This window comes from Megalobrama amblycephala, linkage group LG19 (genome assembly GCF_018812025.1).
Source record: "Megalobrama amblycephala isolate DHTTF-2021 linkage group LG19, ASM1881202v1, whole genome shotgun sequence".
Classification (NCBI taxonomy): domain Eukaryota; kingdom Metazoa; phylum Chordata; class Actinopteri; order Cypriniformes; family Xenocyprididae; genus Megalobrama; species Megalobrama amblycephala.
In genome coordinates, this window is record NC_063062.1 from 21728672 (window position 1) to 21753254 (window position 24583).

Genomic DNA, 24583 nt, shown 5'->3' on the forward strand with positions numbered 1-24583 from the left:
AGAGGAGTGTGTGAGGATGGCATGGGGTTTGTGGACATTCATGCTTTGCATGACACTAAGGATCAGCTTGGCGTCTCAATCGGCAAAGAGTGTGTATCCGAGATTACGACTATCTCACAAAGGTAAGGCAACAGGTGTGAGTGTGGGTGTCTGTGCAATGCTTGCACATGAAGTTCACTTAAATTAAAGCTGAAACTAATTATTGGTCATCATTTTAGACAAACGTTTTTAGATGGACATCCCAATACAACTTTTACTTTTTACAGGTTAATGCATATTGAACTTTGGACTAATATACCACTTTACCCCATAGTTAAAATGGACAATTGCCTAAGAAATAAATGACTAAATGTATAATAATATTTATAAATTGTAAATTATTTACATATAAATAAAAAGTATAATATTTTTGATAAATTATGTATATATAAATGTTATTTCATTATATTATTAATAATTATTATTTTATTGTTTTAGTTATTATTATACATCACACTCTCACAGCAATTTAACTATTTTACATTTTGGATAATTGATCATGAATTTGTATGATTTCCTATAATCTCATTCAGTCTCATTTGTGCAATTTTTTTCGTACATGGTCTTTTGTATGATCTGCTTGTCCCACTGAGGGTTAGATTTAGGGGTGGACCTTCATGCTAATTTTTTCATCTGAAAATCTCGACTGAAATTGTGCAAAGTTATACAAATTTGCCACCAATTCGCCAAAACGTAATATATTATAACATAAAATAATAAATTGTTTTCTCATGAGATCTGCTTTTATTATTTATTTATTTTAATTTTGATTTTTTTTTTTTTTTTTTTTTTTTTTTAATTGAGTCTAATGCACAGTTGATTATGAATGTGGATGATTTGGATGAAGTCACTTGTGCTGCCATAAATACATCTGGATTCTCTTTTGTTTGTGTTTTTCCTCACCGTTATGGTGGTTGAGCTTCTACAATGTGGTTTTCTATCAGCTTAAGCGGTTCAGTGAAGGAATGTCAACTGTTCTTTTTACTATGCTGGTCTCTCATTGGTATGTTTACAATGAAATTCAGGGATAAATGGGGGCATCCTTTGTAGATGAACACCCTAGCCCGAAGCAAACAGCCCTTGCCGCTCTCAGTCTTCCTCTTTGATCAAAATGCTGTGGAAACTGTGTCATATAAAAATCCACACCCCAGCGTTGGTCATGGTCGAGAGTCCATGTGGAATTTCAGTGCGCAGTAAATCAAACCAATACCGTCTATGAGCTATCTGTAAAATCATGGAAACAACACTTTTCCTTTTTGACACCTATTCCTTTGAGAAAAGCACTGGCGCTGTGCGCTGGCTGAAGGTTTTAGATTGAGGTGCATCTGAGTGGCTTTTCTCATCAGATTTGTCATAACATTGATTTTGACTGTCATATTCAGTGGGTTGTGTGCATAGCTGCTGGCAAACTCAAGCAAATTGTGATTGACGTGTGGCAAAGAAATCGGCTGGCTCCAGAGGAAATGTCCCCAGGCAAAGATAAAATGTGGAATTTTTGTTCCCAATTCTCTCATTGCCTCTCATTCTCCTTGTGCCTTGTTTTCTTTTCTTTATTTATTTTTTCCTCCTCCTTTTTTTTTTTTTTTTTTTGGTTTAAATGTTGATTTGATGGAAAAAATAGAGAAATTGTTGACATTATATAAATATTTCTACCTGATCTGACCTGAAATGACTTTCTTTATAGTCAGGTTGATATAAATATATTTAATATTTTAAATAAAAAAATATTTTAAATATATATTGAAAATTGTCATCAATTCTGTTAAACAGTTGATGGGCCCCATTGACTTCTATAGTATGGAGAAAAATACTATGAAAGTCATTGGGGCCCATCAACTGTTACCCATATTCTTCAAAATATTTTCTTTTGTATTCAGCATAAGAAATAAATTCATACAGGTTTGGAACAACTTGAGGGTGAATAAATAATGATAGAATTTTAATTTTTGGGTGAACTATCCCTTTAAAATATGCCTTAAAGTATATATTTATATTGTGACATTTTTTACAGAAAAGTTTTGTTTTAGGCTAACCTAACCTTTTTCCCAGTTAGCTATTTACAGTTCCTCTCAATGTCCATCTCTCTTTTTTTCACATTTCTTTTTTTTTTTTATTCTGGGGTTTTCTGTCATTCACTTTGTGTGCTCTGCATGTCTAGACTGATAAAGTTTTCTCTACTCAGCAGAAGCAGCATTTTTTTTCTTGTATCCTATCATTATGGAATGAAAAACATGTATAAGCTGTAAAATTTGAATAACATGAAGAACTCAGAGGTAGTCAAGGCATTTTTGTAGACCTTGGAGGCAATCACAGGAGGTTGACTTGTGGTTAAACCCATTGGGATTCTCTTCTTCAATTTTTAAGATGTTATAAATTACATCTAGAATAAAAACCAGGAGCTGACTTAATTGAATCCTGCCCTAATCTGTCAGCATGTGTTATGTGCTAAGTGGGATCTTTTTGCCTATAGAAACAGTGCTTGTCCAATTTACCAGATCCTTATTTTAAAAATGGAATAAAAATGCCACAGTTTTTTAGTCCACAGTTTGTGTACCTTAAATAGGTAATAGCTATAGGTAAATAACAGGAGAAACAAAGTACAACAAACTATTGGTGCTACAAACCAGTGTACTTATAATTACGACAATACATTAAAATAATAGGTAAGAAATACCAGTCAGTGGATGACACCAGAAGCCACACCCATTCAATTTACAAACTGCCGTGCCCACTCTTACGTTAAAAATTAGGTGGATAAAAGTTAATCAATTTCAGGTTTTCAATTATTTTGCTATCGTTAAATCATAATAAATTACATTGGAAAATTCCACACAGTTACCACAATTTTGCTATATAAATCAATAACCGTAGCATATGGGCCTAACCTATTGTTATGATGGTACATTTTTCAAAGGTAGTGCTTGTGGACTTCTGAATTCTAGCCACCAATTGCTTGTAGCAACCTGTATTTGTGTGCTTGAGTAAACATATTTGACAAGCTTATCAATATCTATAGAGCTTGGGTTTGTTATCTCTGTGGATTTTCTGAATGTTCCTTTGTTCCTACTTGCCTAGAACATATGGTTCTGGATATTACATTTGAGTTTGTTACATTGAAAAGCTATACCAAGCTGCAAAGTGCTCATTTTCTTAAGGTAAGCTGTGTAGGCAGGAAAGTTTCAGTGGGATTTCCTTCAGTCTTCTAAATTTGTTTTAGTAAGCATATTAACCTTCATTTAGGGCTTGACACACTAATAAAATGACACAATTTGAAGATTGAATGTATTATATTCCTGCAATTTTCAGAGTTGTGTGAAGCTAACCGAGTGGAAAATGCAGTCCAAAAGAGAATTACCAATTCAAATGTGTTTAAGCACGAAGCTTTAAACTGCTGCTCTGCATGCTACCATTTGGCTAGGCTTTGCTTAAAGAAATGGAAATTAGCTACAGCAAAGGCTAATTATGTGTAAAGGAAGCGTATTTTTTCAAAATAAACGTACATTCATCGCCTTGAAATGTTTTGGCTTCATTGTCTAACAGCTGAAGCAACAACACGTTCAACTGGTTTGTAGGTGTTTGAGTGGAATTGTGTAGGAGGGTGCGCATATTCGATATTTATTTTTAAGTGGCTTTGAGGGTAAAAAACAACTAAAGTGAGAGTTAAGGGATTGCTGTAGAAAGTGGTGTAATTAGTAGGAGCTGCAACTTGGCACAATTGTTTGTTTATGAGGGAAAGTAACACTGCCGTGATTTCAGACATGAAAATTGCCAACCGCATTTCTTAAGCAACATCCCACTGGTGCATTCCGAGCCTGACAGGCATCTTGATTATATGCAGGTATTTTTGAGAGTATCGAATAGTGAAGCTGAATTATTTAGTGGTGCGACTGTACATCATTCCCTACCGCAGGGTCCAAGGGCCAACATGTTGAGCACATGATCTGCAAGAGTTGTATATTTATTCGAGAGTGAATTCAGTTTCAATCTACTCTAAACATTATTTCAAAACACTTCCAACTGGTTCTGGAGTGTCCGACCCCGGTTTGAGGTGATGTCACGCTGTTAAGACAGAGTTTGAGTTTCGTGCATTAACTTGTATAAATAAACCTTGCTGGTTTCGGAGCGGTATTACTGAACAGTTACCCCTTGCAAAATTTCAACAAGGAGCCCCCCAAAAGCTCTCCAGAGCTTTAAGCCCTTGTCCCAGCTACTTATAAAGAGTGTCAGTTTCTTATCCTGAATCTATAGCCGTTCAAACATACAAATCCTCACGGACCTCCAGTTGGTACCAGCTATCATCACGTAAATGGATGTTCGTGAACGTTTTATGAGGTTTGTTGAAACAATCCAAACATACAACATGGTTACCCCCTACATCAATAGGAATGTGAGAAAAGAGAAAAGCTCTCTGACACTTCAGTACAGTCAAATAGGTAGCATACTTTAGTTTAGCCCTGTTATATGGTCTATAATAACAAGCTCTATAGTAGCTTTTCCATCGTCAGTCATCGCTAAATGACTAATCACAGTTTGAGCACTATAAATCGGTTTTTCATCACCCTTCACTGGAGAACATTATCTTTAAGTTTTGAATTCAGCCTTGGGATTTGTTTTACAGAGCTTCTGGCTTTCAGTGAGGAAGACCAAGGTCTGTGTTTAATTTTTAAATTGATAGTATAACAGCCCATTAGCCAGCTCATGTTGCATTTAGGCTAGGGTCATAATCACTAACGTGCTGCTCGAGTCTCTGCTGTAATTTTAAACCTACCTCAGTGCAGACAACAAGGATCATCTATGTTTCAGATGACTTTAAAGGAGTCTGCCAAGGGTTGTTTTCTTTTCGGTGAATAGGGGAATTTCAGTTCCACACAGAAGACTGTTTTTGTAACATTTAGAGTACGATATAATTTTCAAATGTAATATTTTACCATTCCACATTATTTCGTATGAAGGTTTTCATTGCTTTCATATGTGCATTTCTGTACAGTCATGGCCAAAAGTTTTGGCAGCGACATAAATGTTGTGTTTCGCACAGTTTGCTTCTTCAGTATTTGTAGATTATATTTTCATTTGTGTCTATGATATACTGGAAAACAATGATACTGTAAGTGTTTCATAAGTTTTAAAGGCTTTTATTGGCAAAAACATTCAATAACCTCTGCAATTCGCTCTGGCACGCTGGATATCGGCTTCTTGGCCAAATCCTGACTGATGACGATCCATTCTTGCCCTTTTAGTGCTTGGAGTTGATCACAATTTATGGGCTTCTGCTTTGTCCACTTGCCTTTTGAGGATTGACCACATGTTTTCAATGGGATTAAGATCCAGGGAATTGCCTGGTCATGGATCCAAAAAATTGATCTCTGAGCCACATCATTATCACTCTTGCCTTGTGACATGGTGCTCCATCATGCTAGAAAATGCATGGATCATCACCAAATTGCTCCTGGATCAGAAGTTGTTTTGCAGGATGTTATGATACCATTCTTTATTCGTGACAGTGTTTTGGGGCAGAATTGTGAGAGACTCCACTCCCTTGGATAAAAATTCAAGCCAAAAATGAAAATAATGTCATTTATTACTCACCCTCATGCCGTTCCACACCCGTAAGACCTTTGTTAATCTTCGGAACACAAATTAAGATATTTTTGTTGAAATCTGATGGCTCAGTGAGGCCTGCATAGGGAGCAATGACATTTATGTACTAAAAACATATTTAAAAACATATTTAAATCAGTTCACGTGAGTACAGTGGTTCAATATTAATATTATAAAGCGATGAGAATATTTTTGGTGCGTCAAAACCCCCCCCAAAAAAACGACTTTTATATTGATGGTCTATTTCAAAACACTGCTTCATGAAGCTTCGGAGCGTTATGAATCTTTTGTGTCGAATCATGATTCGGATCACGTGTCAAACTGCTGAAATCACGTGACTTTAGCGCTTCTAACCGCTGATTCGACACGCTGATTCATAATGCTCCGATGCTTCCTGAAGCAGTGTTTTGAAATCGGCCATCACTATATAAGTTGTTATTTTGTTTTTTTGGCACACCAAAAATATTCTTGTCGCTTTATAATATTAATATTGAACCACTGTACTCACATGAACTTATTTAAATATGCTTTTAGTACCTTTATGGATCTTGAGAGAGGGAATGTCATTGCTGGCAATGCAGGCCTCACTGAGCTATCGGATTTCAACTAAAATATCAACTAACCCTTTAACCATTGCTAATGATTGGAAATACTTCTTTCCTCCGTTTATAACATTATTATATCAGTTTGGTCTTATAATCCTGTCAGAATGATTACAGAATGATAGTACCCGTTCACATCTCCCTGTCCTGATATTAGGATTAGTGATGATGTTAGCTCATTTAAAATGCAACTGATCACTCTGCACAATAATCTAGAAACAATGTAAATATACACCACAACAACTGAATCAGCAAACTTTTCTGGTCTGGGACAGAAATTTGACCACATTCAAAGGGATAGATCACCCAAACAGGAAAATTCTGTCATCACACATTCAATAATTAAAAAAAAAAAAAAAAAAAACTATCCAAATCTAAAATTCTATGCAATGTGAAACATGTTTAATTCTAGGTGTAATGACCTATTTGTTATTCTAAAGATAAGTTTAGCTTTGAGTCAGCACATGAAAGGAGAAGGACTTACACAAGCAAACCTCCTGCTGTTTCATTACCCATTCATTGTATCCAGATAGCGCTGGCCCGCAGGTCATTGCGTAATTAATGATGTTCTTGAGAGAGTTTGTTCCTGCTTTGGTCTGTTTCTGCCTCTTCCTACCTATCACTATGTCTTTCTCAGTGTTTCTCCTGACAGTCCCGAAAGGTCTGTTTACCCAATAAACCCATAATTTCCTTTGAAATTTGGCATCTGAAGGGTCGTCATGGAGACGGGTTCTTCAGAGACAGCAAGACAGGAAGGAAGAAATCCTGGTTTTTAATAAACTTCACAGTCAGTACAATCAGTGCAGGACAGCAGACCCACAAATGGCCCCCGAAAACAAGGGTTTTCTTGACTTACAGTGGCTTCAATGAGTGCACATTGTTCTCTGGTCAATGAAAGATCTCCAAGGTCATGTAATTCACAATGTATCCATCAATCAGCTCGTTTCCCTACATCACACACCCCCAACAACCATTTTCAATAAAACAATAGCCTGGAATTTCATCAAAGATCCAAGCGTTGAAGGATAGCGGTCCATGTGATGTCCTCTTTGATATATTGTACACCAGTAAAGGCAGTTGATGGATTTCTTTTAGATGTTCTTTGTCCTATATCTTCAGCTAATCATCTTTGCATTCATTCACTCTCTTTGTGTCCATGTGGCATTCATTTAGAGGTGACATTATGCACAAGTAGTCAACACAACACAATGGATTTGTAGAGATGGTGTAATCTTCTCTCATCTTGGGGAGATTTCAAACTACTATATCTTGAAATCCACAGAGAACCATAAGGTTTTATGCTTCTTACTTTGGTTGAAAATTGTTAGAATCATTTGTTGATACCCAGTATTTCTCTACAGACTTGTCTCTTGAGGTATTCATGTCAGTTCTTGTGGGAGGATGTTTGAGTAGAGCTAATCTTCTTATACTTGTAAGTGAATTATGATGTGACATTACTCAGGAGATATACTTAGTCAGGTTTAATCTGCTCAGACTGACAGTCCAAGAATTATGATACATAAATGTCAAGGTTTATTGTTATTTAAATCAGTCAGTAGTAAATTGTTCTTAAACTGTATTTCTCTCACACACTGTTCAATGCTCTGTCAAAGTTAAATATGAGAAAAATGTTTTATGAACTCAAATCTTTGGCATTCGACCTATTGGCTTTGGGTGTTGAAAGGCAGTTTTTTCCATGAAGTGAGTGTGTTACAGTCCTTACTGTATCCAGCACTTGTGTTGTGTGTTTTGAGACTTTTTCAGCTCTTAAACGTGAGCAGTTATTCCAGGTGGGAGGAAATTATAGGGAATAAAACATGGAAATCCCCTCAGTTCGATTTCAAAGGATACCACTTAAAATGTGTGTTTATCTCTTTACATGCCAAGACATCGAACTGAAAGAATATCTTTATTCAGCATTCAGATGTATGAGGTTGAAAAGTGAAAAAACTCATAAATATACTATGATGAGCTGGGTGTTTCGTGTAAAATGCTGAGAGGGATTTTGTTATAATCACATACATATTTTAAAATACCAAGGCTGATTCACCTAGTAGATTTTCTAAATGATTATAATTAATAAGGTGTTTTTTTTTTTTTTTTTTTTTTTTTTTTTTCATGTGTATGTGTTCTAAAATTAAAACTTTAATGTAACAAGTAATCATAATATAAGCTTGCACAAAAATAATATTGAGCATGTATACTACGTGGACAGCAAATGTTCCCTGAACACAGTTCCCCTACTAGAAATTTCCAGTTCCACAAAGTTGAGTTCATGTTTTTATAAATGGCTTTTTTTTCTGACAAACTTGAATGCAGCATGAGGAAAAATTTAAACTAATGGAATGCTATTGAAATCAATCAGTCACCACAAAATAACACAAGCTATATATATATATATATATATATATATATATATATATATATATATATATATATATATATATATATATATATATATATATATATATATATATATATATATCAATGCTTCCATGTGTCTCTCCTTGAGCCTCATGCAGTCAGTAGGACCTGACCTCTGTCTCTCTAGCTCTGCCTCCTGAATGATTGACATGCGTTTTGTGTTTGTGTATTTGGCAATTTGCTATGTATCTACACATCATGTGTCCTAGCAGGTAATTGAAGTTTATCTCATGGCCACTGTGGAATCACCAGTAGCATGTTGTTTCAGTCAGCGTTGATGTTTAAAATCAAAATACCTGTCTGTCTTTGTTAACTTGATTGACAGGACAGAAAGACCCTGGCCCATGAAGAGCAGATGGGCCATTTTTCCCCCATGTTTTTTTTTTCTTCTTTTTTTCTTCCCTGTTCAATGTTTGATGGGTCACAGTTCTTCGACACAGAACTGATGCTTTATATCACACTTGATGACTCGGGGGAAGGAATTTTTTTTATTTATATATATATATATATATATATATATATATATATATATATATATATATATATATATATATATATATTTATATATATATTTATATATATATATATATATATATATTTATATATATATATATATATATATTTATATATATATATATATATATATATATATATATATTTATTTATTTTTTATTTTTTTGGGTCCGATTATACCATCACCGAAAGCTTCGGCACAAGGGTATGTCATTCAACAAACCCCCATTTTTGTCTGTTCACTTATGTTTTGCCCAAGCATCACTGAGATTGTTTATGGAAATAGTCTCTTTATCTAAGTTCTCCCCATCTCATATCTTCACCCTTAACTGAGTGTTGCATCTAAATGTGGAGTCTCTTTCAAATCAGTGTGCCACTGTTGCTTTAAATGCTTTGGTAATTGCTTTAATCTCAACCTACGTGCTATACAACACAGACAAAACACTTCTTTGCAATGTGCCGTATCTCAAAAGAGCCATTGTTTCATCATAGAGAAGAAATTTGACTTTGGAATTATCTTGGATATTTCTATAATATATTTAACTGATAAAATGTCTAGATAAACTGCTATATTTGTAAACAAATAAACACATTATGGTTCATATGTAAAATAAGTACTTGCTCAGTATGTTGTGGCATTGGAATGAATATAGGCTAAATGCACTAAGTTGGTATTTGTCTTATAGACAATATGAAATGACAGTTGCCACCATGTGTAAATGTTTCAATTTTAGCCTGATATCGGTTTTGCATCACTTTCTTAGAATGTAAATGGGTTCAAATTTGATTTCATGCTGTCATTAAATATGATTAGTGCCCATTCATTTGATCAGCCTAGTGCACCAGTATGATAATCGGAGATCTGGTGGTGTTGTGGTGCTTATATGGACAAACAGAGTTTGAATCTGGCTTGTTTCACCCCTATATTTCCTCATGTTTCATGTTTTCAGTCTCCTGTAGAGTTTTTTGAGGGAGGGGCAGGCTGATGTTTACCAGCTTCATTTCCTCTGCATTTGTTCATTGAAGTATGACAGCTGCAATTTAGCAAAGGTTGAAAGTACAAATAACATGAGTCAGAACAAATCATACATACGTAATACACAATGCGCTCAGATGTTATTTGAGGCCCCAGGTCGCACCACCTCTACAAGGCCACACTGAAATGTGGGCCCCAGATCAGGGACATCTCCATGCCAGCCCGCCCACAAGAAGCAAACCCCTCTGGGCTTCATATCTAAACCAAAAACCTTCACCATTCCAGATCAGCATAGACAAATGTTTAGCAAGCTGTCGAGTTTGTTCAGGGAGAAATATTTCAAGAGTGGTGAACTGGATTATGTTCAGGCTGCACACATTTAGATTGTTATGCCTTTGTCTTAGTACAGGTCTTGTATAATAAATACAAATAGTCTGAATATATATATATATATATATATATATATATATATAAACCCGATTCCAAAAAAGTTGGGACACTGTACAAATTGTGAATAAAAACAGAATGCAATGATGTGGAAGTTTCAAATTTCAATATTTTATTCGGAATACAACATAGATGACATATCAAATGTTTAAACTAAGAAAATGTATCATTTTAAGGGAAAAATAAGTTGATTTTAAATTTCATGGCATCAACACATCTTAAAAAAGTTGGGACAAGGCCATGTTTACTACTGTGTGGCATCCCCTCTTCTTTTTATAACACTCTGCAAACGTCTGGGGACTGAGGAGACAAGTTGCTCAAGTTTAGGAATAGGAATGTTGTCCCATTCTTGTCTAATACAGGCTTCTAGTTGCTCAGGTCTTAGGTCTTCTTTGTCGCATCTTCCTCTTTATGATGCACCAAATGTTTTCTATGGGTGAAAGATCTGGACTGCAGGCTGGCCATTTCAGTACCCGGATCCTTCTTCTACGCAGCCATGATGATGTAATTGATGCAGTATGTGATCTGGCATTGTCATGTTGGAAAATGCAAGGTCTTCCCTGAAAGAGACGACATCTGGATGGGAGCATATGTTGTTCTAGAACTTGGATATACCTTTCAGCATTGATGGTGCCTTTCCAGATGTGTAAGCTGCCCATGCCACACACACTCATGCAACCCCATACCATCAGAGATGCAGGTTTCTGAACTGAGCGCTGATAACAACTTGGGTTGTCCTTGTCCTCTTTAGTCCGGATGACATGGCATCCCAGTTTTCCAAAAAGAACTTCAAATTTTGATTCGTCTGACCACAGAACAGTTTTCCACTTTGCCTCAGTCCATTTTAAATGAGCCTTGGCCCAGAGAAAACGCCTGCACTTCTGGATCATGTTTAGATATGGCTTCTTTTTTGACCTATAGAGTTTTAGCCGGCAACGGCGAATGGCACGGTAGATTGTGCTCACCGACAATGTTTTCTGGAAGTATTCCTGAGCCCATTTTGTGATTTCCATTACAGTAGCATTCCTGTATGTGATGCAGTGCAGTCTAAGGGCCCGAAGATCACGGGCATCCAGTATGGTTTTCCGGCCTTGACCCTTACGCACAGAGATTGTTCCAGATTCTCTGAATCTTTGGATGATATTATGCACTGTAGATGATGATAACTTCAAACTCTTTGCAATTTTTCTCTGAGAAACTCCTTTCTGATATTGCTCCACTTTGCATTGGGGGAATTGGTGATCCTCTGCCCATCTTGACTTCTGAGAGACACTGCCACTCTGAGAGGCTCTTTTTATACCCAATCATGTTGCCAATTGATCTAATAAGTTGCAAATTGGTCCTCTAGCTGTTCCTTATATGTACATTATATGTACATACGGCCTCTTATTGCTACCTGTCCCAACTTTTTTGGAATGTGTAGCTCTCATGAAATCCAAAATGCGGCAATATTTGGCATGACATTTCAAAATGTCTCACTTTCAACATTTGATATGTTATCTATATTCTATTGTGAATAAAATATAAGTTTATGAGATTTGTAAATTATTGCATTCCTTTTTTATTCACAATTTGTACAGTGTCCCAACTTTTTTGGAATCGGGTTTGTGTATATATATATATATATATATATATATATATATATATATATATATATATATATATATATATATATATATATATATATATATATATAAAATGTATTACAGTAACGAGAATCAAACAAGAACCATTATTGGAAATTAGAATTACAAAAAGGCCAAGGTTATTCTTTTATGGCAATGAGAATTTTGAGAGGAAGTGCGTAACTGTAATGCAAGTAATGTGAAGTAATGTATTTCTTAGATTTTTTATTTTTTTATTTTCAGATTTTATTTTATTTGTGAGCTAGGGAATTTAAAGTTCAACATGTATTGATTTATTGTAATAAAGGGCAGCATTTAGATTGCTCATTGACTTTGGTTGGTTATTTATTTATTTTCAATAGTAAGCTATAAATATTAAATGTACTGATTCCATTATACAGAGCTGTACTTGTGAAGGATATGTAGCCTAGACATGCAGTCTGTCTGGAAGAAGGCAAAGATCATATTCCCAAATACAGGATAACCCTTACGATAATTACTAGGGTTAACAGGTTAACACAGTCAGTATGCTGTGTTAGAGGACAGAGTCTCTCTTAAACAAAGTCTCTCAGTCTTCTCTGTTCAGAATCAGATCTTTTATAGTAATTTGTTTTGGCTTACTGCCTCCTTTAAAGTCTTGTTGATTGAAATAAAATGGACCCCTGTTAATAAAAACAAGCTTGCTTTATACTACAGTGAGAAAAAATATGATTTATGAAAAGTTCATCCATCAGAGGGTCTACAAAATGACCTTTCCTGTTAGACAAAAGACTGAGAACTCACAGTGACAGATGAAAGAAGGAAGCTCTTTTCCTTCCCAGGATGAAAGCACTTTCCTATCTCCGATAGCCGATAGCCCCTCAGCAAAGGGAGTAGACGTCCACATCCGCAATCAGCATATCAGCTCTCTTTAAATCTGAATCTTCAGCCCTCCAAAGTCCTCTTTAGGGAGAACCGGCACTTCCTTAGACCTGCTCGCCCCGGCTGAGGTTCAGATGCCTTAGGCAGAGGAAACAGGTCTTTAGTTTGGCTTACGGTGAAATACAGCCCATTCAGCACATGGGGATTTGGATTAGAGCGGGTTTGGGTCATTTCCCTTTCAATAACTGCTTTTTCAATTTTATTAGCTGACAGGTCTGAGAATGGGATTGACAGTGTTCCCTGCGAGCAAATGCAGTCACTTCCTGTCTTAAAATCATAGAGGCACCCATAAAAAGTACTTTCACTTACAATCTGAATTAATAAATATGTTGCCATCGATAACATACACAAAAATCATTGTTTAACAATTACTTTTTCTTTGTCAATTAAAATCACTTTTCTATTACAGACAAAATAACAAGAAATACATAGTTCAGTCATGAAACTCTAGACGGCGCAGGCTGATGGGTCCTTAACGCAAGCTGATGATAATTACAGCATGAACTACTTGGTACAAGCTATTTGGTCTGTGTCACTTCTGCAGCCAATGAGCTTGTTGCTCACACATTTAAATGGCTGGTTACATTCATTATAGTAGTTTGCAGCGTGCTTTAGAGTTCCTCTAAAAACCCTCCACCTTCCCCAGCTCCACCTGTATAGATCTGCTATGGGTTATTGATATGCTATTTGTGCAACAGCACTATGTTTTACTCGCAGCAGCGTATAGGCATATGTATTGGCAGTAGCAAGTTCTTGTACTTGCTCTGCAGAAGTAGAGATAATCAGCAACAGCAATAATCTACAACAACAGCAATAATCTACAGCAGCAGTGTAGCAGATCTATTCCGCCAAGACCAAATACATTAACATTGACATATCCATTACCATGCTAAAAATCTTCCAAGAGTTGTCATGATTGAACCACTTTTTTTTTTTTCACATTTTCCCACTACACTACATTTTTAATTTATTATAGCAGATGAATGGTTATATTTTTCACCCCGATTTCTCCCCAAACCCTCCACTGAAGAGCCTAATAGCACGACCCTTGCCCGGTCAAGGGCATCGGGTTAGTAACAGTGAGGGGTTAAAATTCTCATTGCCTCTGGGGGCATTCAGGATTAGTTTTTGGCCTGCGTTGGGACAATTTGATGTTTGTTCTAGATACAAGGTCTCTTTATAAACATTATGATGCCATATGCCTTTTCATTGTGGTTTCCGCTAATAAATGCAGTAAATATTTATAAGAGTGGACAAACCCGCCCTGTGAAACATCACATAGAGAGGCCAGTGAAGTCATGAGCTAAGTCTTTCTTTCCTTTCTTTCTCTTTCTTTCTTTCTTTCTTTCTTTCTTTCTTTCTTTCTTTCTTTCTTTCTCATTTGTCTTCATGAACGAGGCCAAACACAGATTTAGAATGAGAGAGAAGCTCATAATCAAATTGAATGAAAGAGGCAGAGTGGAATTGATTTCATACTGTAACACAGTTCATAGATACGGGAAGAAGGAGGCGGGAACCGGCGAACGTTCAACAAAACTTTAATTCAAAATAAACAAAGAACAAAACGAAAGTAATGCCGGCAGACCCTAATGCCGGACCCAGGCTCCGGCCCACGGCGGACGGTGGTGACTCCTCCGCTCCCTCCTGGACGGCAGCCACCCCACCTCGTCCCAGGAGCACGGCATCCGGGTCTCTGTCCCACCTTTCACAAGGCTCCAGTACCACCGCCTCGGGCAGCCTCTCGCGGTCTTCACACTCCCGCGCTGCCCGAACGCCGCAGCACCGCGATCCCCCTCAGCAGCGAGGGCTCTCCGACAGCATGTCCCTCCTTCCTCCCGGGTTTCGGCACCAATGTAACACAGTTCGTAGATACGGGAAGGAGGAGGCGGGAACCGGCGAACGTTCAACAAAACTTTAATTCAAAATAAACAGAGAACAAAACGAAAGTAATGCCGGCAGACCCTCGCGGACGTCTGCCGGCCACACAAACATAATAAAACATAAAATAATATCCAGGCCTGGTCCTCTCTCATCCTTCACGGTCGTCGCTCCTCCTTTTATGCTCCCGGAGCTCCTCCGTGAGAGACCCAAGGCCGGTGCGCCTCCCAGGTGATGCTCGTTATCACTTGCGTCACCGGCCTCGCGCCGTTCCCTCACGGCTCTCGCCCGCCCTGGTCGCCACACATACATTGAACATAAATAAAACTAAATGACAAGTCAATAGCTAAATATCAATAGGGCTGAGACCTTGAATTAATGAGTGAATTAAATACGAAATTCTTCATGCAATATGTTTGTTATTTTGCCTTATTTATATATGGTTAGGGAACTATAAATTATTCATATAGACTTTTAGACCCCACTGTATCTGCAAAACAGCAGAGTGAGGTATTAGATTGACTTTTAAATGAACCTGAAAACTGTGGTTGTGTGACTGTGTGAGTGTTACTTGTTTTCATGTCTTTTTGAGTATCCCAAGGCATTTCTGTTAACTGAAAGACTCATAAACATAATTAAAGACACATTGAGTGTCTTTCAGAAGAGCTGCTCTCAGACACTAAAATTTGATCAAAGTCTGACACATTAAATGTCTGTCTTTGACCTTGTCTTTCTCTTTCCACTTTTTTTTTTATGTCTGTTTATCCCTCTCGCTATCATTTCAGTAATCCAGTTTTATCCCATATCTGTCTGTCGACTTCCCTTATCTTCTTTCCATACATGCTTTTGCCCTTCAACTTTCTAAGTGGCTCTTTTAAAGAATTAGTAGGCCTACATACAAAATTGAAATAGACTCCCCCTCATTTCATTCCAAACTTCTTTGATTTTCTTTCTTTTGTGGAACACAAAAGGAGAAAATTTGGTCCACGTAATTATAATTAATGGGGGCTGAAGATTTTAAGCTTCTAAAAGGACACAAAAACAGTGCATATGACTCAAACTACATACTCTTCTGAAGTGATATGATAGCATTGGTGATTTTCCCTTCCAGTGAGCTACAGTATTAGCTCCTTCAATTACAGTAGGTTTCATTATGGCTTCATATCAACCATTTTTATGGTGCTTTTTGTCATGTGCACTTCCATTATATTAAAAAGAGTGGTCAATATAATACACATTTAATAAATGAAAAAAAGTTATAGGGGTTTGGAAATTACATTAAAGTAATGACAGAATGATTCATTTTCTACTAAATTGTCCCTTTTAATATGTTTCTTTTTGTTTGGGTTTTTTGTTTTTGGTTTTTTTTTTTTGTTAATGTGTCACTGAACTCAACCAGCATCCAGTGGTATATATGTGTGTATCCACTTATCGATGGATCTGCCTGCATCTGTGTGTGTTGGGAGGCTGCCATTTTTCAGTCGAAAGCAACCAGAGAGCATTTAAAATGAAAAACACATTTTGTCATTGGGTGTGTATGACTGGAGGGCCAACTCACACACGCTGAATAAATCAGAAGGTCAAGACCATTACGAGGGCAACTCCCTATGGAGCAACCCAACACACATGCAAACGCACTCAGGAAATCTGTCATAAGTCATTGACACTGCATACTTTGATTAATCATATAATCCAATTTCTTTCATATCACGATTCACTGAAGCAGTGCATCTTTGTCTGATTTTGGTCATATATGTGGTCTGTTTAATCCTGTTCCAGCTGCCTGACTTCACTCTGTGGTGGAAAGAAATTCAACGGAGTAACAGAGAGATTGGCATAATGAGCTTTATAATGGTTCAATGTACACTAAAGTTTAAAAAATTGGGGTCAGAAAGTTATACTTTACTTTATACTTTTAAGTTGTTTTTTTTTTTTTTTTTTTTTTTAAGAAATTTCTACTTTTATTCAGCAAGGACATATTAAATTGATTAAAAATGATGATAGAGACATTTATAATGTTAATTGTAATGATAATGTTTCAAATAAATGCTGTTCTTTTGAGCTTTCTATTCAAAGAATCCTGAGGGGGAAAAAAAGGATTACAGTTTCCATATTTTCAACATTGATAATAATAAAACATGTTTCTGAAAGATCATGTGACACTGAGACTGGAGTAATGATGCTGAAAATTCAGCTTTGACATATATCATAAATTACTTTTTTAAATGTATTAAAATAGAAATCAGTTATTTGAAATTGTAATAGTATCTCCAGTATTGATGTTTTTATTGGGTTTTTTTAATCAAATAAATGCAGCCTTGGTGAGCATAAGAGACTTCTTTAAAAAACATTTTAAAATCTTACCAACCCCAAACTTTTAAACAGTAGTGTACATCTTCTTATCGCTACTGAAAACCCTCAAATCATTCAGGCTGATTTGTGAAGGGGATCAACAAATTCATTGAAAAGAATCTGAATAATTAATTCACAAAATGGCCTGTGAGCTATAGGGCAAGTTTCACACGATTATTAGTGAATAACAAAACTATCTTATGCCCTTTAGAAGTCTTGGATTCTTGTGCACATGGTGCTTTTATGGGGCTTTTTTGCCTGTTTTGAGGACATGACAGCAGAATTTTCATCTTAATTAACTATTACTTCCTTTGTTAAACCATCTTCACTAATTAATTCAGTATTAATTATCAAAATTTGGCACACAATTCATCCTATGCAGTTTGTGATTTGGATATGAATGGTGCATAAAATCATGTGGATTAAGGGGAGTTGTACTAATACTTTTCTAAACAGTCAAGCATACACTCTAAAAAATGCTGGGTTAAAAACAACCCAAGTTGGGTTGAAAATGGACAAATGGACAAATGGTTGTTTTAACTGAGCTGTTTGGTTAAATGTTTGCCCAGCGTGTGGGCAGTTTCATTTAACCCAACTATTGTTTAAAAATTACTATATGGCTGGCTTAAAATTAACCCAAAATAGGTTGAAATTAAATATCACACAGTAAAATCCCCAATCAACTCTGCTCAGAGTACATATGGTCCCTCTCTAAATAGTGTTAAAGTAACACTATTGTAGAGTTAAAGTTAATGAGATAATTAAGCAACTAATAAGGCTGTGACTGAAGTCAGTTGTAGTTCTTGTGTTTCTCTTTTCTTCAGTGATTCTGCTTGTTAACAGCAGGTGTTCATCACTAATGCACAATCATCACTTAATTAATTGCTTAATTATCTCATTAACTTTAACTCTGCCTTAGTGTTATTTTAACACTATTTAGAGAGGGTCCATATGTACTCTGAGCTGAGTTGATTTAACTCTGTGATTTTGATTTTGCTGTGCAGACACATAATTACTAGAGGCAATAAAAATAATGAAAAGGTGAACATTTATTAGGAAGCAATTTATTAAATGTTTATTGTTTAATTGTTATTCATTAAACTTATTAATATGTTCATTTATTTAACATATTAATAAATGTTAATTTCCCACAATTTTTGGTTCATTTTAAGCAAGCAATACAGTAATTTTTAAACAAAGTTGAGTTAAATAAAACAACCCAGCAGTTTAGGCAAACATTTAATTCAACCGCTGGGTTAAAACAACCTAATCACTGGGTTTGTCCATTTTCAACCCAACTTGGGTTGTTTTTAACCCAGCATTTTTAGAGTATAGCATTATTACCTGAAAGATGATAAAATAGGTGATAAAACCCTAGCAAAAATATATTTATATATAACTGCATAGCATCTCCCTGGCAACCACACACAATAGCATACTCTAGGATCCTTATTGAATTATTCTGAAATCAAAATTCAGAATACTTTAGCAACACCCTGGCAACCACCTACAATCCATGTCGTAAGTTTTGCATGAGAAAGCATCACTAAAATATACTTTCTAATTGTTTGTGTGCTTGAAGAGTTATGGGAGCTGAACAGGACATGGCTGTTCCAGGCCGGAGAGGGGCGTCTGCAGCACTACAGTATGTTCCTGGACGAGACTCAGGAAAGGCTAATCGTTGGTGGAAAAGACATCCTGTACTCTCTCAATCTGGAGCGCATCACTGCCCCTCACAAAGAGGTACATGCATTTGCATACACGTTCTCAGGCAACATGTCTGTCCAGCATTGTCATCTGAGTGTGTGTGTGTGTGTGTGTGGTACAGTTTATCAGCTCATTTGGCTCTTGAGTGCAAGTTGCGCAAATCATTACGTCTGTTGCTAAATCAACCTCAGCATAACTACACACATACTTATTAAATAAATAAAATCAGCACTCATGCAAATAGAACACAGATATGGATTGCAACCATCTGCTTCCCTACAATTTATGGACATTCACAAATTCTTGTGCTCGTTTTTCAGTTGTTGCACTAAAACTGTTAATTAGGGGCCAAGCACTGAAGATGCGTAGGCACCTATTGTAATCATTGCCGGTTTTCTTATTATTATTCTTCTTCTTCCGCTCTGGAAGTCTATGGCAGCCCATAGAACCACTTGAAGGAAAGTTATGAAATTTGGCACACAGATAGAGGGCAGTCTGAAATTTAACCACAGCAATTTTGGAGTCTCTAACTCAATATCTTTAGCGCCACCAACTATCCAAAATTGCACTCATATTTATGCTAATAGCTTTTGAACCGCAAGGGCTAGAAGCAACATTTTTTTTTTTATCTGAATCCTTGGCTCAAGACAATTCGACTGCAGCACACAAAAGACTTGGTAGAAATACAAACACAGGTGTGTGTGTAAATTACTTCCAAACTAAAGTGTCTGATCGCATACGAATGCCCCTAGTGGCAGTCGTATGGAACTTTCAAAATTGTTGCTGTTACCTTCTGCTTATTCACCATGGTAAAATGAATGAATATACTGTATCCACACAAACCAAATGACCACTGATTTGTTTGAAAAAGAAGAATAAGAGGTTTTCTAGGGCTAATCAACATAAATAGTCATTATGGACATAATAATTCATAACTACACATTTTACAGAAATGATTTTTATAACGATTTAGTGCACAAATATTTTTACCTTACACTCATAGTTTTAATAAGAGTATATCACGTTGGTCAATCAGTTGCAACTCATCTGAAGCTCAGATCGGATCTAAAAATTCTGCATACACATATCGTTTGTTAATTCACACAGCTTCCATATGACTTTAAATTACAATTGAATGACTTCCGATCTGTCATTTGTCAAAGACAGTGAAAATTCAGTTTTACTGATAGTATACAGCTGGTCATGTGATCCCAGTATGGCGCCCATCATGATTAGACCAAATGCAATAGATTTTAATTTCTTCATGTCATGTACTTCATGATTTTAAACAAATGTGTTAAAAGTACTTTTCATTTCTTCAGGTGTAAAAAGTAGAAGGTTTTAAGAAGAAAAAAACGTTTAGTGGACTTGGAAAAGCCTGTTTTATAATTATAATAAAGCCAGGATTATAATTAGTGGGTTATAAAGAGCTACAATTCAACTGTAGAGGACTTGGAATTTACGTTTATATTTATGCATTTGGAAAACTTATTTATCCATAGAGACTTACATTGCAAGGTATAGCTACATTTTGTCAGTTCATGCATTCCATGGTAATCAAACCCATGACAATGGGAAAAAAGACCACAGGTCAGAAAATATAACTGTGACAGTATTTAGCCAAGTAGAGTAAGTGCATTTCTGTGCCAAAACAACATTACCAGAACCAATCTGCCTGTCTCTGTTTTAGATTCACTGGGCGAGCTCTGAAGATCAGGTGGAGGATTGTTTAATGCAGGGCAGAGAGAAGGTAAATCTGTTATACATTCTGTATATGTGACACAGTGGTATCCTTTTACACGACTACAATGTTTGATGAAATGTGTTAAAAAACATTCTTAAAGCTTTTATTTATCTCTTTCTCTTTGTCTTTCTCTCTCTTAGCCGGAGTGTGCAAACTACATTAAGCTGGTGCAGCATTATAACAGCACCCACCTGTTAGCATGTGGAACTGGAGCCTTCAGCCCAGTGTGTGCCTATATCAGAGTGGGTCAGGGAACACAGGTAAATCTTATATACTATGAAAAAAAAATTAAAAGTTTGTAAGATAACAAATCTCTTCCAAAAGCTCAAACGTGCTGCGTGACACACAAGAATGAACCTCACTGGTTAGTAAATTAAACAAATTAGTAAATCGTGGCCACGGGGCTCCATAGTTATATAGTTACATAGTTATATAAAATCTAAGTAAATATTTTTATTGGAAAACATGGTAACACTGTGGCCTCTTTTATCAATGAAACCTTGTTAGGTGGAAGTTAGAAGGTGAACAAACAAAATTACATTGGCGTGTTTTAAAACCATGATGTGAGTCACGCTTGTTGACAACAAAGTCTCAGAGATTCCTCAGTGACCACAGCATCTTTGAAGGTTTTTATTGTATCGGAAGTAGACTGAGGTCGCTGAAAATGCTCCGGTGTTGCCTTGGCCTTCTCTCCACTTTTTGACTTCCATTATGGAAAACATTTCTTGAGGAGGTCCTGTTTGTCTTCTGAGGAATGTGTCGTAGTGACTCACGGATGAATTGTGTCCAGTGTTGTGCTGTTGTTTGTCACCAGAGACTGTACTGGAAACTACCCCTGTAGTTTGTGACTGTCACTCTCACTGTTTTCCACACATGGTGGAGTCATGCAGAGACTCTTGCGATAATTGAAACCAGTCAGAGTGGTAACAAGTTAAAGCATTTAACATCTTAAGACACTAAAACATTGATCGTGTTTTCAGTTCTGAAATCTTTTATTGTAAAAAGATCCAGATGCTGTGTGTCACCGTGAAGTTTAGGAGCACATTTCAGTTTATAAGGTTTGATAACACAATGGCTAGTTATTCAGCTTGCTGGAAGTTCACAGTTTGCAGTTAGAAGGGAAGAAATACTTAAAAGCATGTGGAATTGTATTATCATTTAAGGAATGTTAAAAATCTGGTGGTTTAGAGGCACAGAATAAAGAATGTGATCTACATCTTCACTGCTGTGTGGAAAAGTTGAAGGTTCATGCTTTGCATGAGGCTAACCTTCTAATATTAATACATTAATATCAAGCTTTGTTAATTTGTACTTTTTTGTCTATTTTATGTCCACAGAAGTGTTAACTAAACAAACTAAAATTATTAAAAATGGTTTTCATTAAATGCACAATCTGTATTTTTTCGCCGCTAGGGGTCACTAACCTCTTCAAAACAATAACAAAGGCGTAGATTGATGACGCATTGAATGAGCGTGGACTCATGGAACTTGTCATCATGCCGATGGATCTAATAATGTTTATGGGGAAATAATGTTTATGGCCGTGAATCACGGACGCGATTGCTAATGAGAGACAGATATCAGTGCCACACGCGAGTCCCAGGGGATATAAAGGAATGAAGACATTTTGTTCTACCGAACTACTTGAAATACTACTCATACAGGTACATTTATTTTGACGAATTAAAATTGTGAGGTAACACAGCACTGTTTCACTTGGTCTAAAGTTATCATAGTTATCACTCTCATACTAAACTGCATTTGAGTGTGCTGAAAGTCATAATGTTATTCTATGTATTAGTTTGTTGGCTGTATGAGACAGTAAGCAGTAAGCTAGATCAACATTAGAATATCATACTGATGATATTCTAACATTTCATCGTGTTGAGCTATATAACATTGATTTGTCTTATGTGTCTTACCTGTCTAATAACGTGCATGAGCGGCGTCTCTTTCAAGTCGAAGTTTGTCGCAAAGCTCTTGCCATCTCGAAAACGGTGCACCGATATTGATCCTCGTTTTATTTCTCCTTTTGTCCCATAGTTTGCTTGCCATGGTCCATAATGTTTGAATGAAACAACACAGTGTGTCACTAGACGTCAAAGTCCCTTTAAGACAAGTCATTTCACTCGGCGGCCATCTTTGAAACGCCTCTCGGGCATCCTGGGCATCATGCAATCTCTTTGAATGGGGAAACATCAAATTCTCCAAAACTGTTCTCCAACCTTACGACTAAATTAAATTTTTGAAATCACCAATGAAATCTAACAACAACCGGCTCATAAATTGTGTTTCTAAACGCTCGAATCATGACAAAAAAAACTGTATTTTTCAGGCTGGATCAAGCTGCGCGTCTCTTCGGAGGCGCGCGTCTGACTGTTTCTATAGAAACCGGTCATTCTAACAGCCGCTGAAGTGACGCAATGACTTTACCAGTAGGCGATTGGCTCTTATTTAGAAGGCGGGACTTATTCCGCCATATTGCGCGTTACACTTTCTCCCATTCAAAACAATACGAGTCTTTGCTAGACGTTAACTGTCAACTGTCCATGTCTGTTGCCATGGTTACTATGCAGTAGAATCGGAACCAGGGGTCATTGACAGGCAACAAGTGACAAGTCACAATTTAAAATTGTGAATTTCTCTGAATTTACAAATTCTTGGAAACATTTAGGATAATTTAAGTACGCCATTGAACGAAATATATAACACTGTGCAAGTGGTTTTTGGATATTTTAATATAAAAATCTTACATATTGTGCCTTTAAATTAAATAAAGCTGAAATAACAGATCCTGAATTTAATAAAAATATCTTATTCACTTTTCAAAATTGAAGGCCATAAAAGTATCTTCATTAGCATAGAAAAGAAGTCTAAAATCTTTTAAATTCAGCAGGTTTTAGATTTTTCAATGGCAGTTAAACTTTTCATTGCAGGATAAAAAATTAGTGCATCAAATCTGCCTTTCTATTGGCTGTAAAAACCAATGATTATTTGTATATACAGTACATCCCATTTTTGTATGCTAAACATTCACATTCTTATAATTTGCTCATACGGGTGTTGTAGGTTTGAGCCCCGATCACATGTCCCCTTTCTCTCTCTCCCCAACAATTTCCTGTCATTGTCTCCACTATCTATCTAATGAGGAGGCAAAATCCCATCAATACTAATGTAAAAGTTACAGAAAGTAGTTCTGGCAGCACTTTCTTTCTGAAGCGACTTTAACACTTCAACAGCCTGGTCTCCAGAGAGATAGACAGAGTTTGTTTTAGTGTGTGTGGCGGGATGTTTTATCATTCTTACTCTATTAAAATCTCCAACCAAACATCCAGACAAGCGAAAACAAACATCTCCATCCTCCCAGGAGAGCCTCAGTCAAATTACAGAGCGGCTAATCACAGAGAAGTGAGCTTTATTTGAAGGAACAAGCTAGAAGAAAAGAGCAAAGAGGAGATGTTTATTTAAAGGAAATAGGGAATCTGGATTCGTTCCTGTGCCACATCGTGGCAGTCAGCCTGCTGTCTTTCTTTCTCTCTACTTCTCAATCTTTTGCAGGTTTAAGGACAGAGAATTCTAGGGCATTATAAAATCTTTTTTTTTTTTTTTTCCAAATTCAGTTTAGTTTTATTTTATTTTATTTTTTTTCAAATTCCTTTTTTTTCCATTTTAATTCTTCTGGATTCTGTTTTTTTTACCATTTAAATTTTTCTGGACTCTGTTTTAATGTTTACATTTAAATTTTAGTAATCAAAAA

The 24583-nt window shown here is 36.3% G+C and overlaps 1 protein-coding gene across 4 annotated transcripts in view; it reads left to right on the top strand.

Annotated features, from left to right (window-relative positions):
- sema3e (sema domain, immunoglobulin domain (Ig), short basic domain, secreted, (semaphorin) 3E) overlaps positions 1 to 24583 on the top strand; it is a 61070-nt gene that overhangs the window by 511 nt on the left and 35976 nt on the right. For 2 of the 4 annotated variants that reach the window (XM_048168515.1, XM_048168514.1), the window contains exons 1-4: positions 1 to 122; positions 18958 to 19118; positions 20773 to 20832; positions 20967 to 21086. The exon at positions 1 to 122 is cut by the window's left edge. In XM_048168515.1, the coding sequence (XP_048024472.1) occupies positions 17 to 122; positions 18958 to 19118; positions 20773 to 20832; positions 20967 to 21086 (447 nt within the window). In that variant the 5' untranslated portion in view covers positions 1 to 16. Of the gene's footprint in view, positions 123 to 18957; positions 19119 to 20772; positions 20833 to 20966; positions 21087 to 21167; positions 22491 to 24583 lie in introns of those variants that run through there. The other 2 variants (XM_048168516.1, XM_048168518.1) reach the window with 1 other exon arrangement.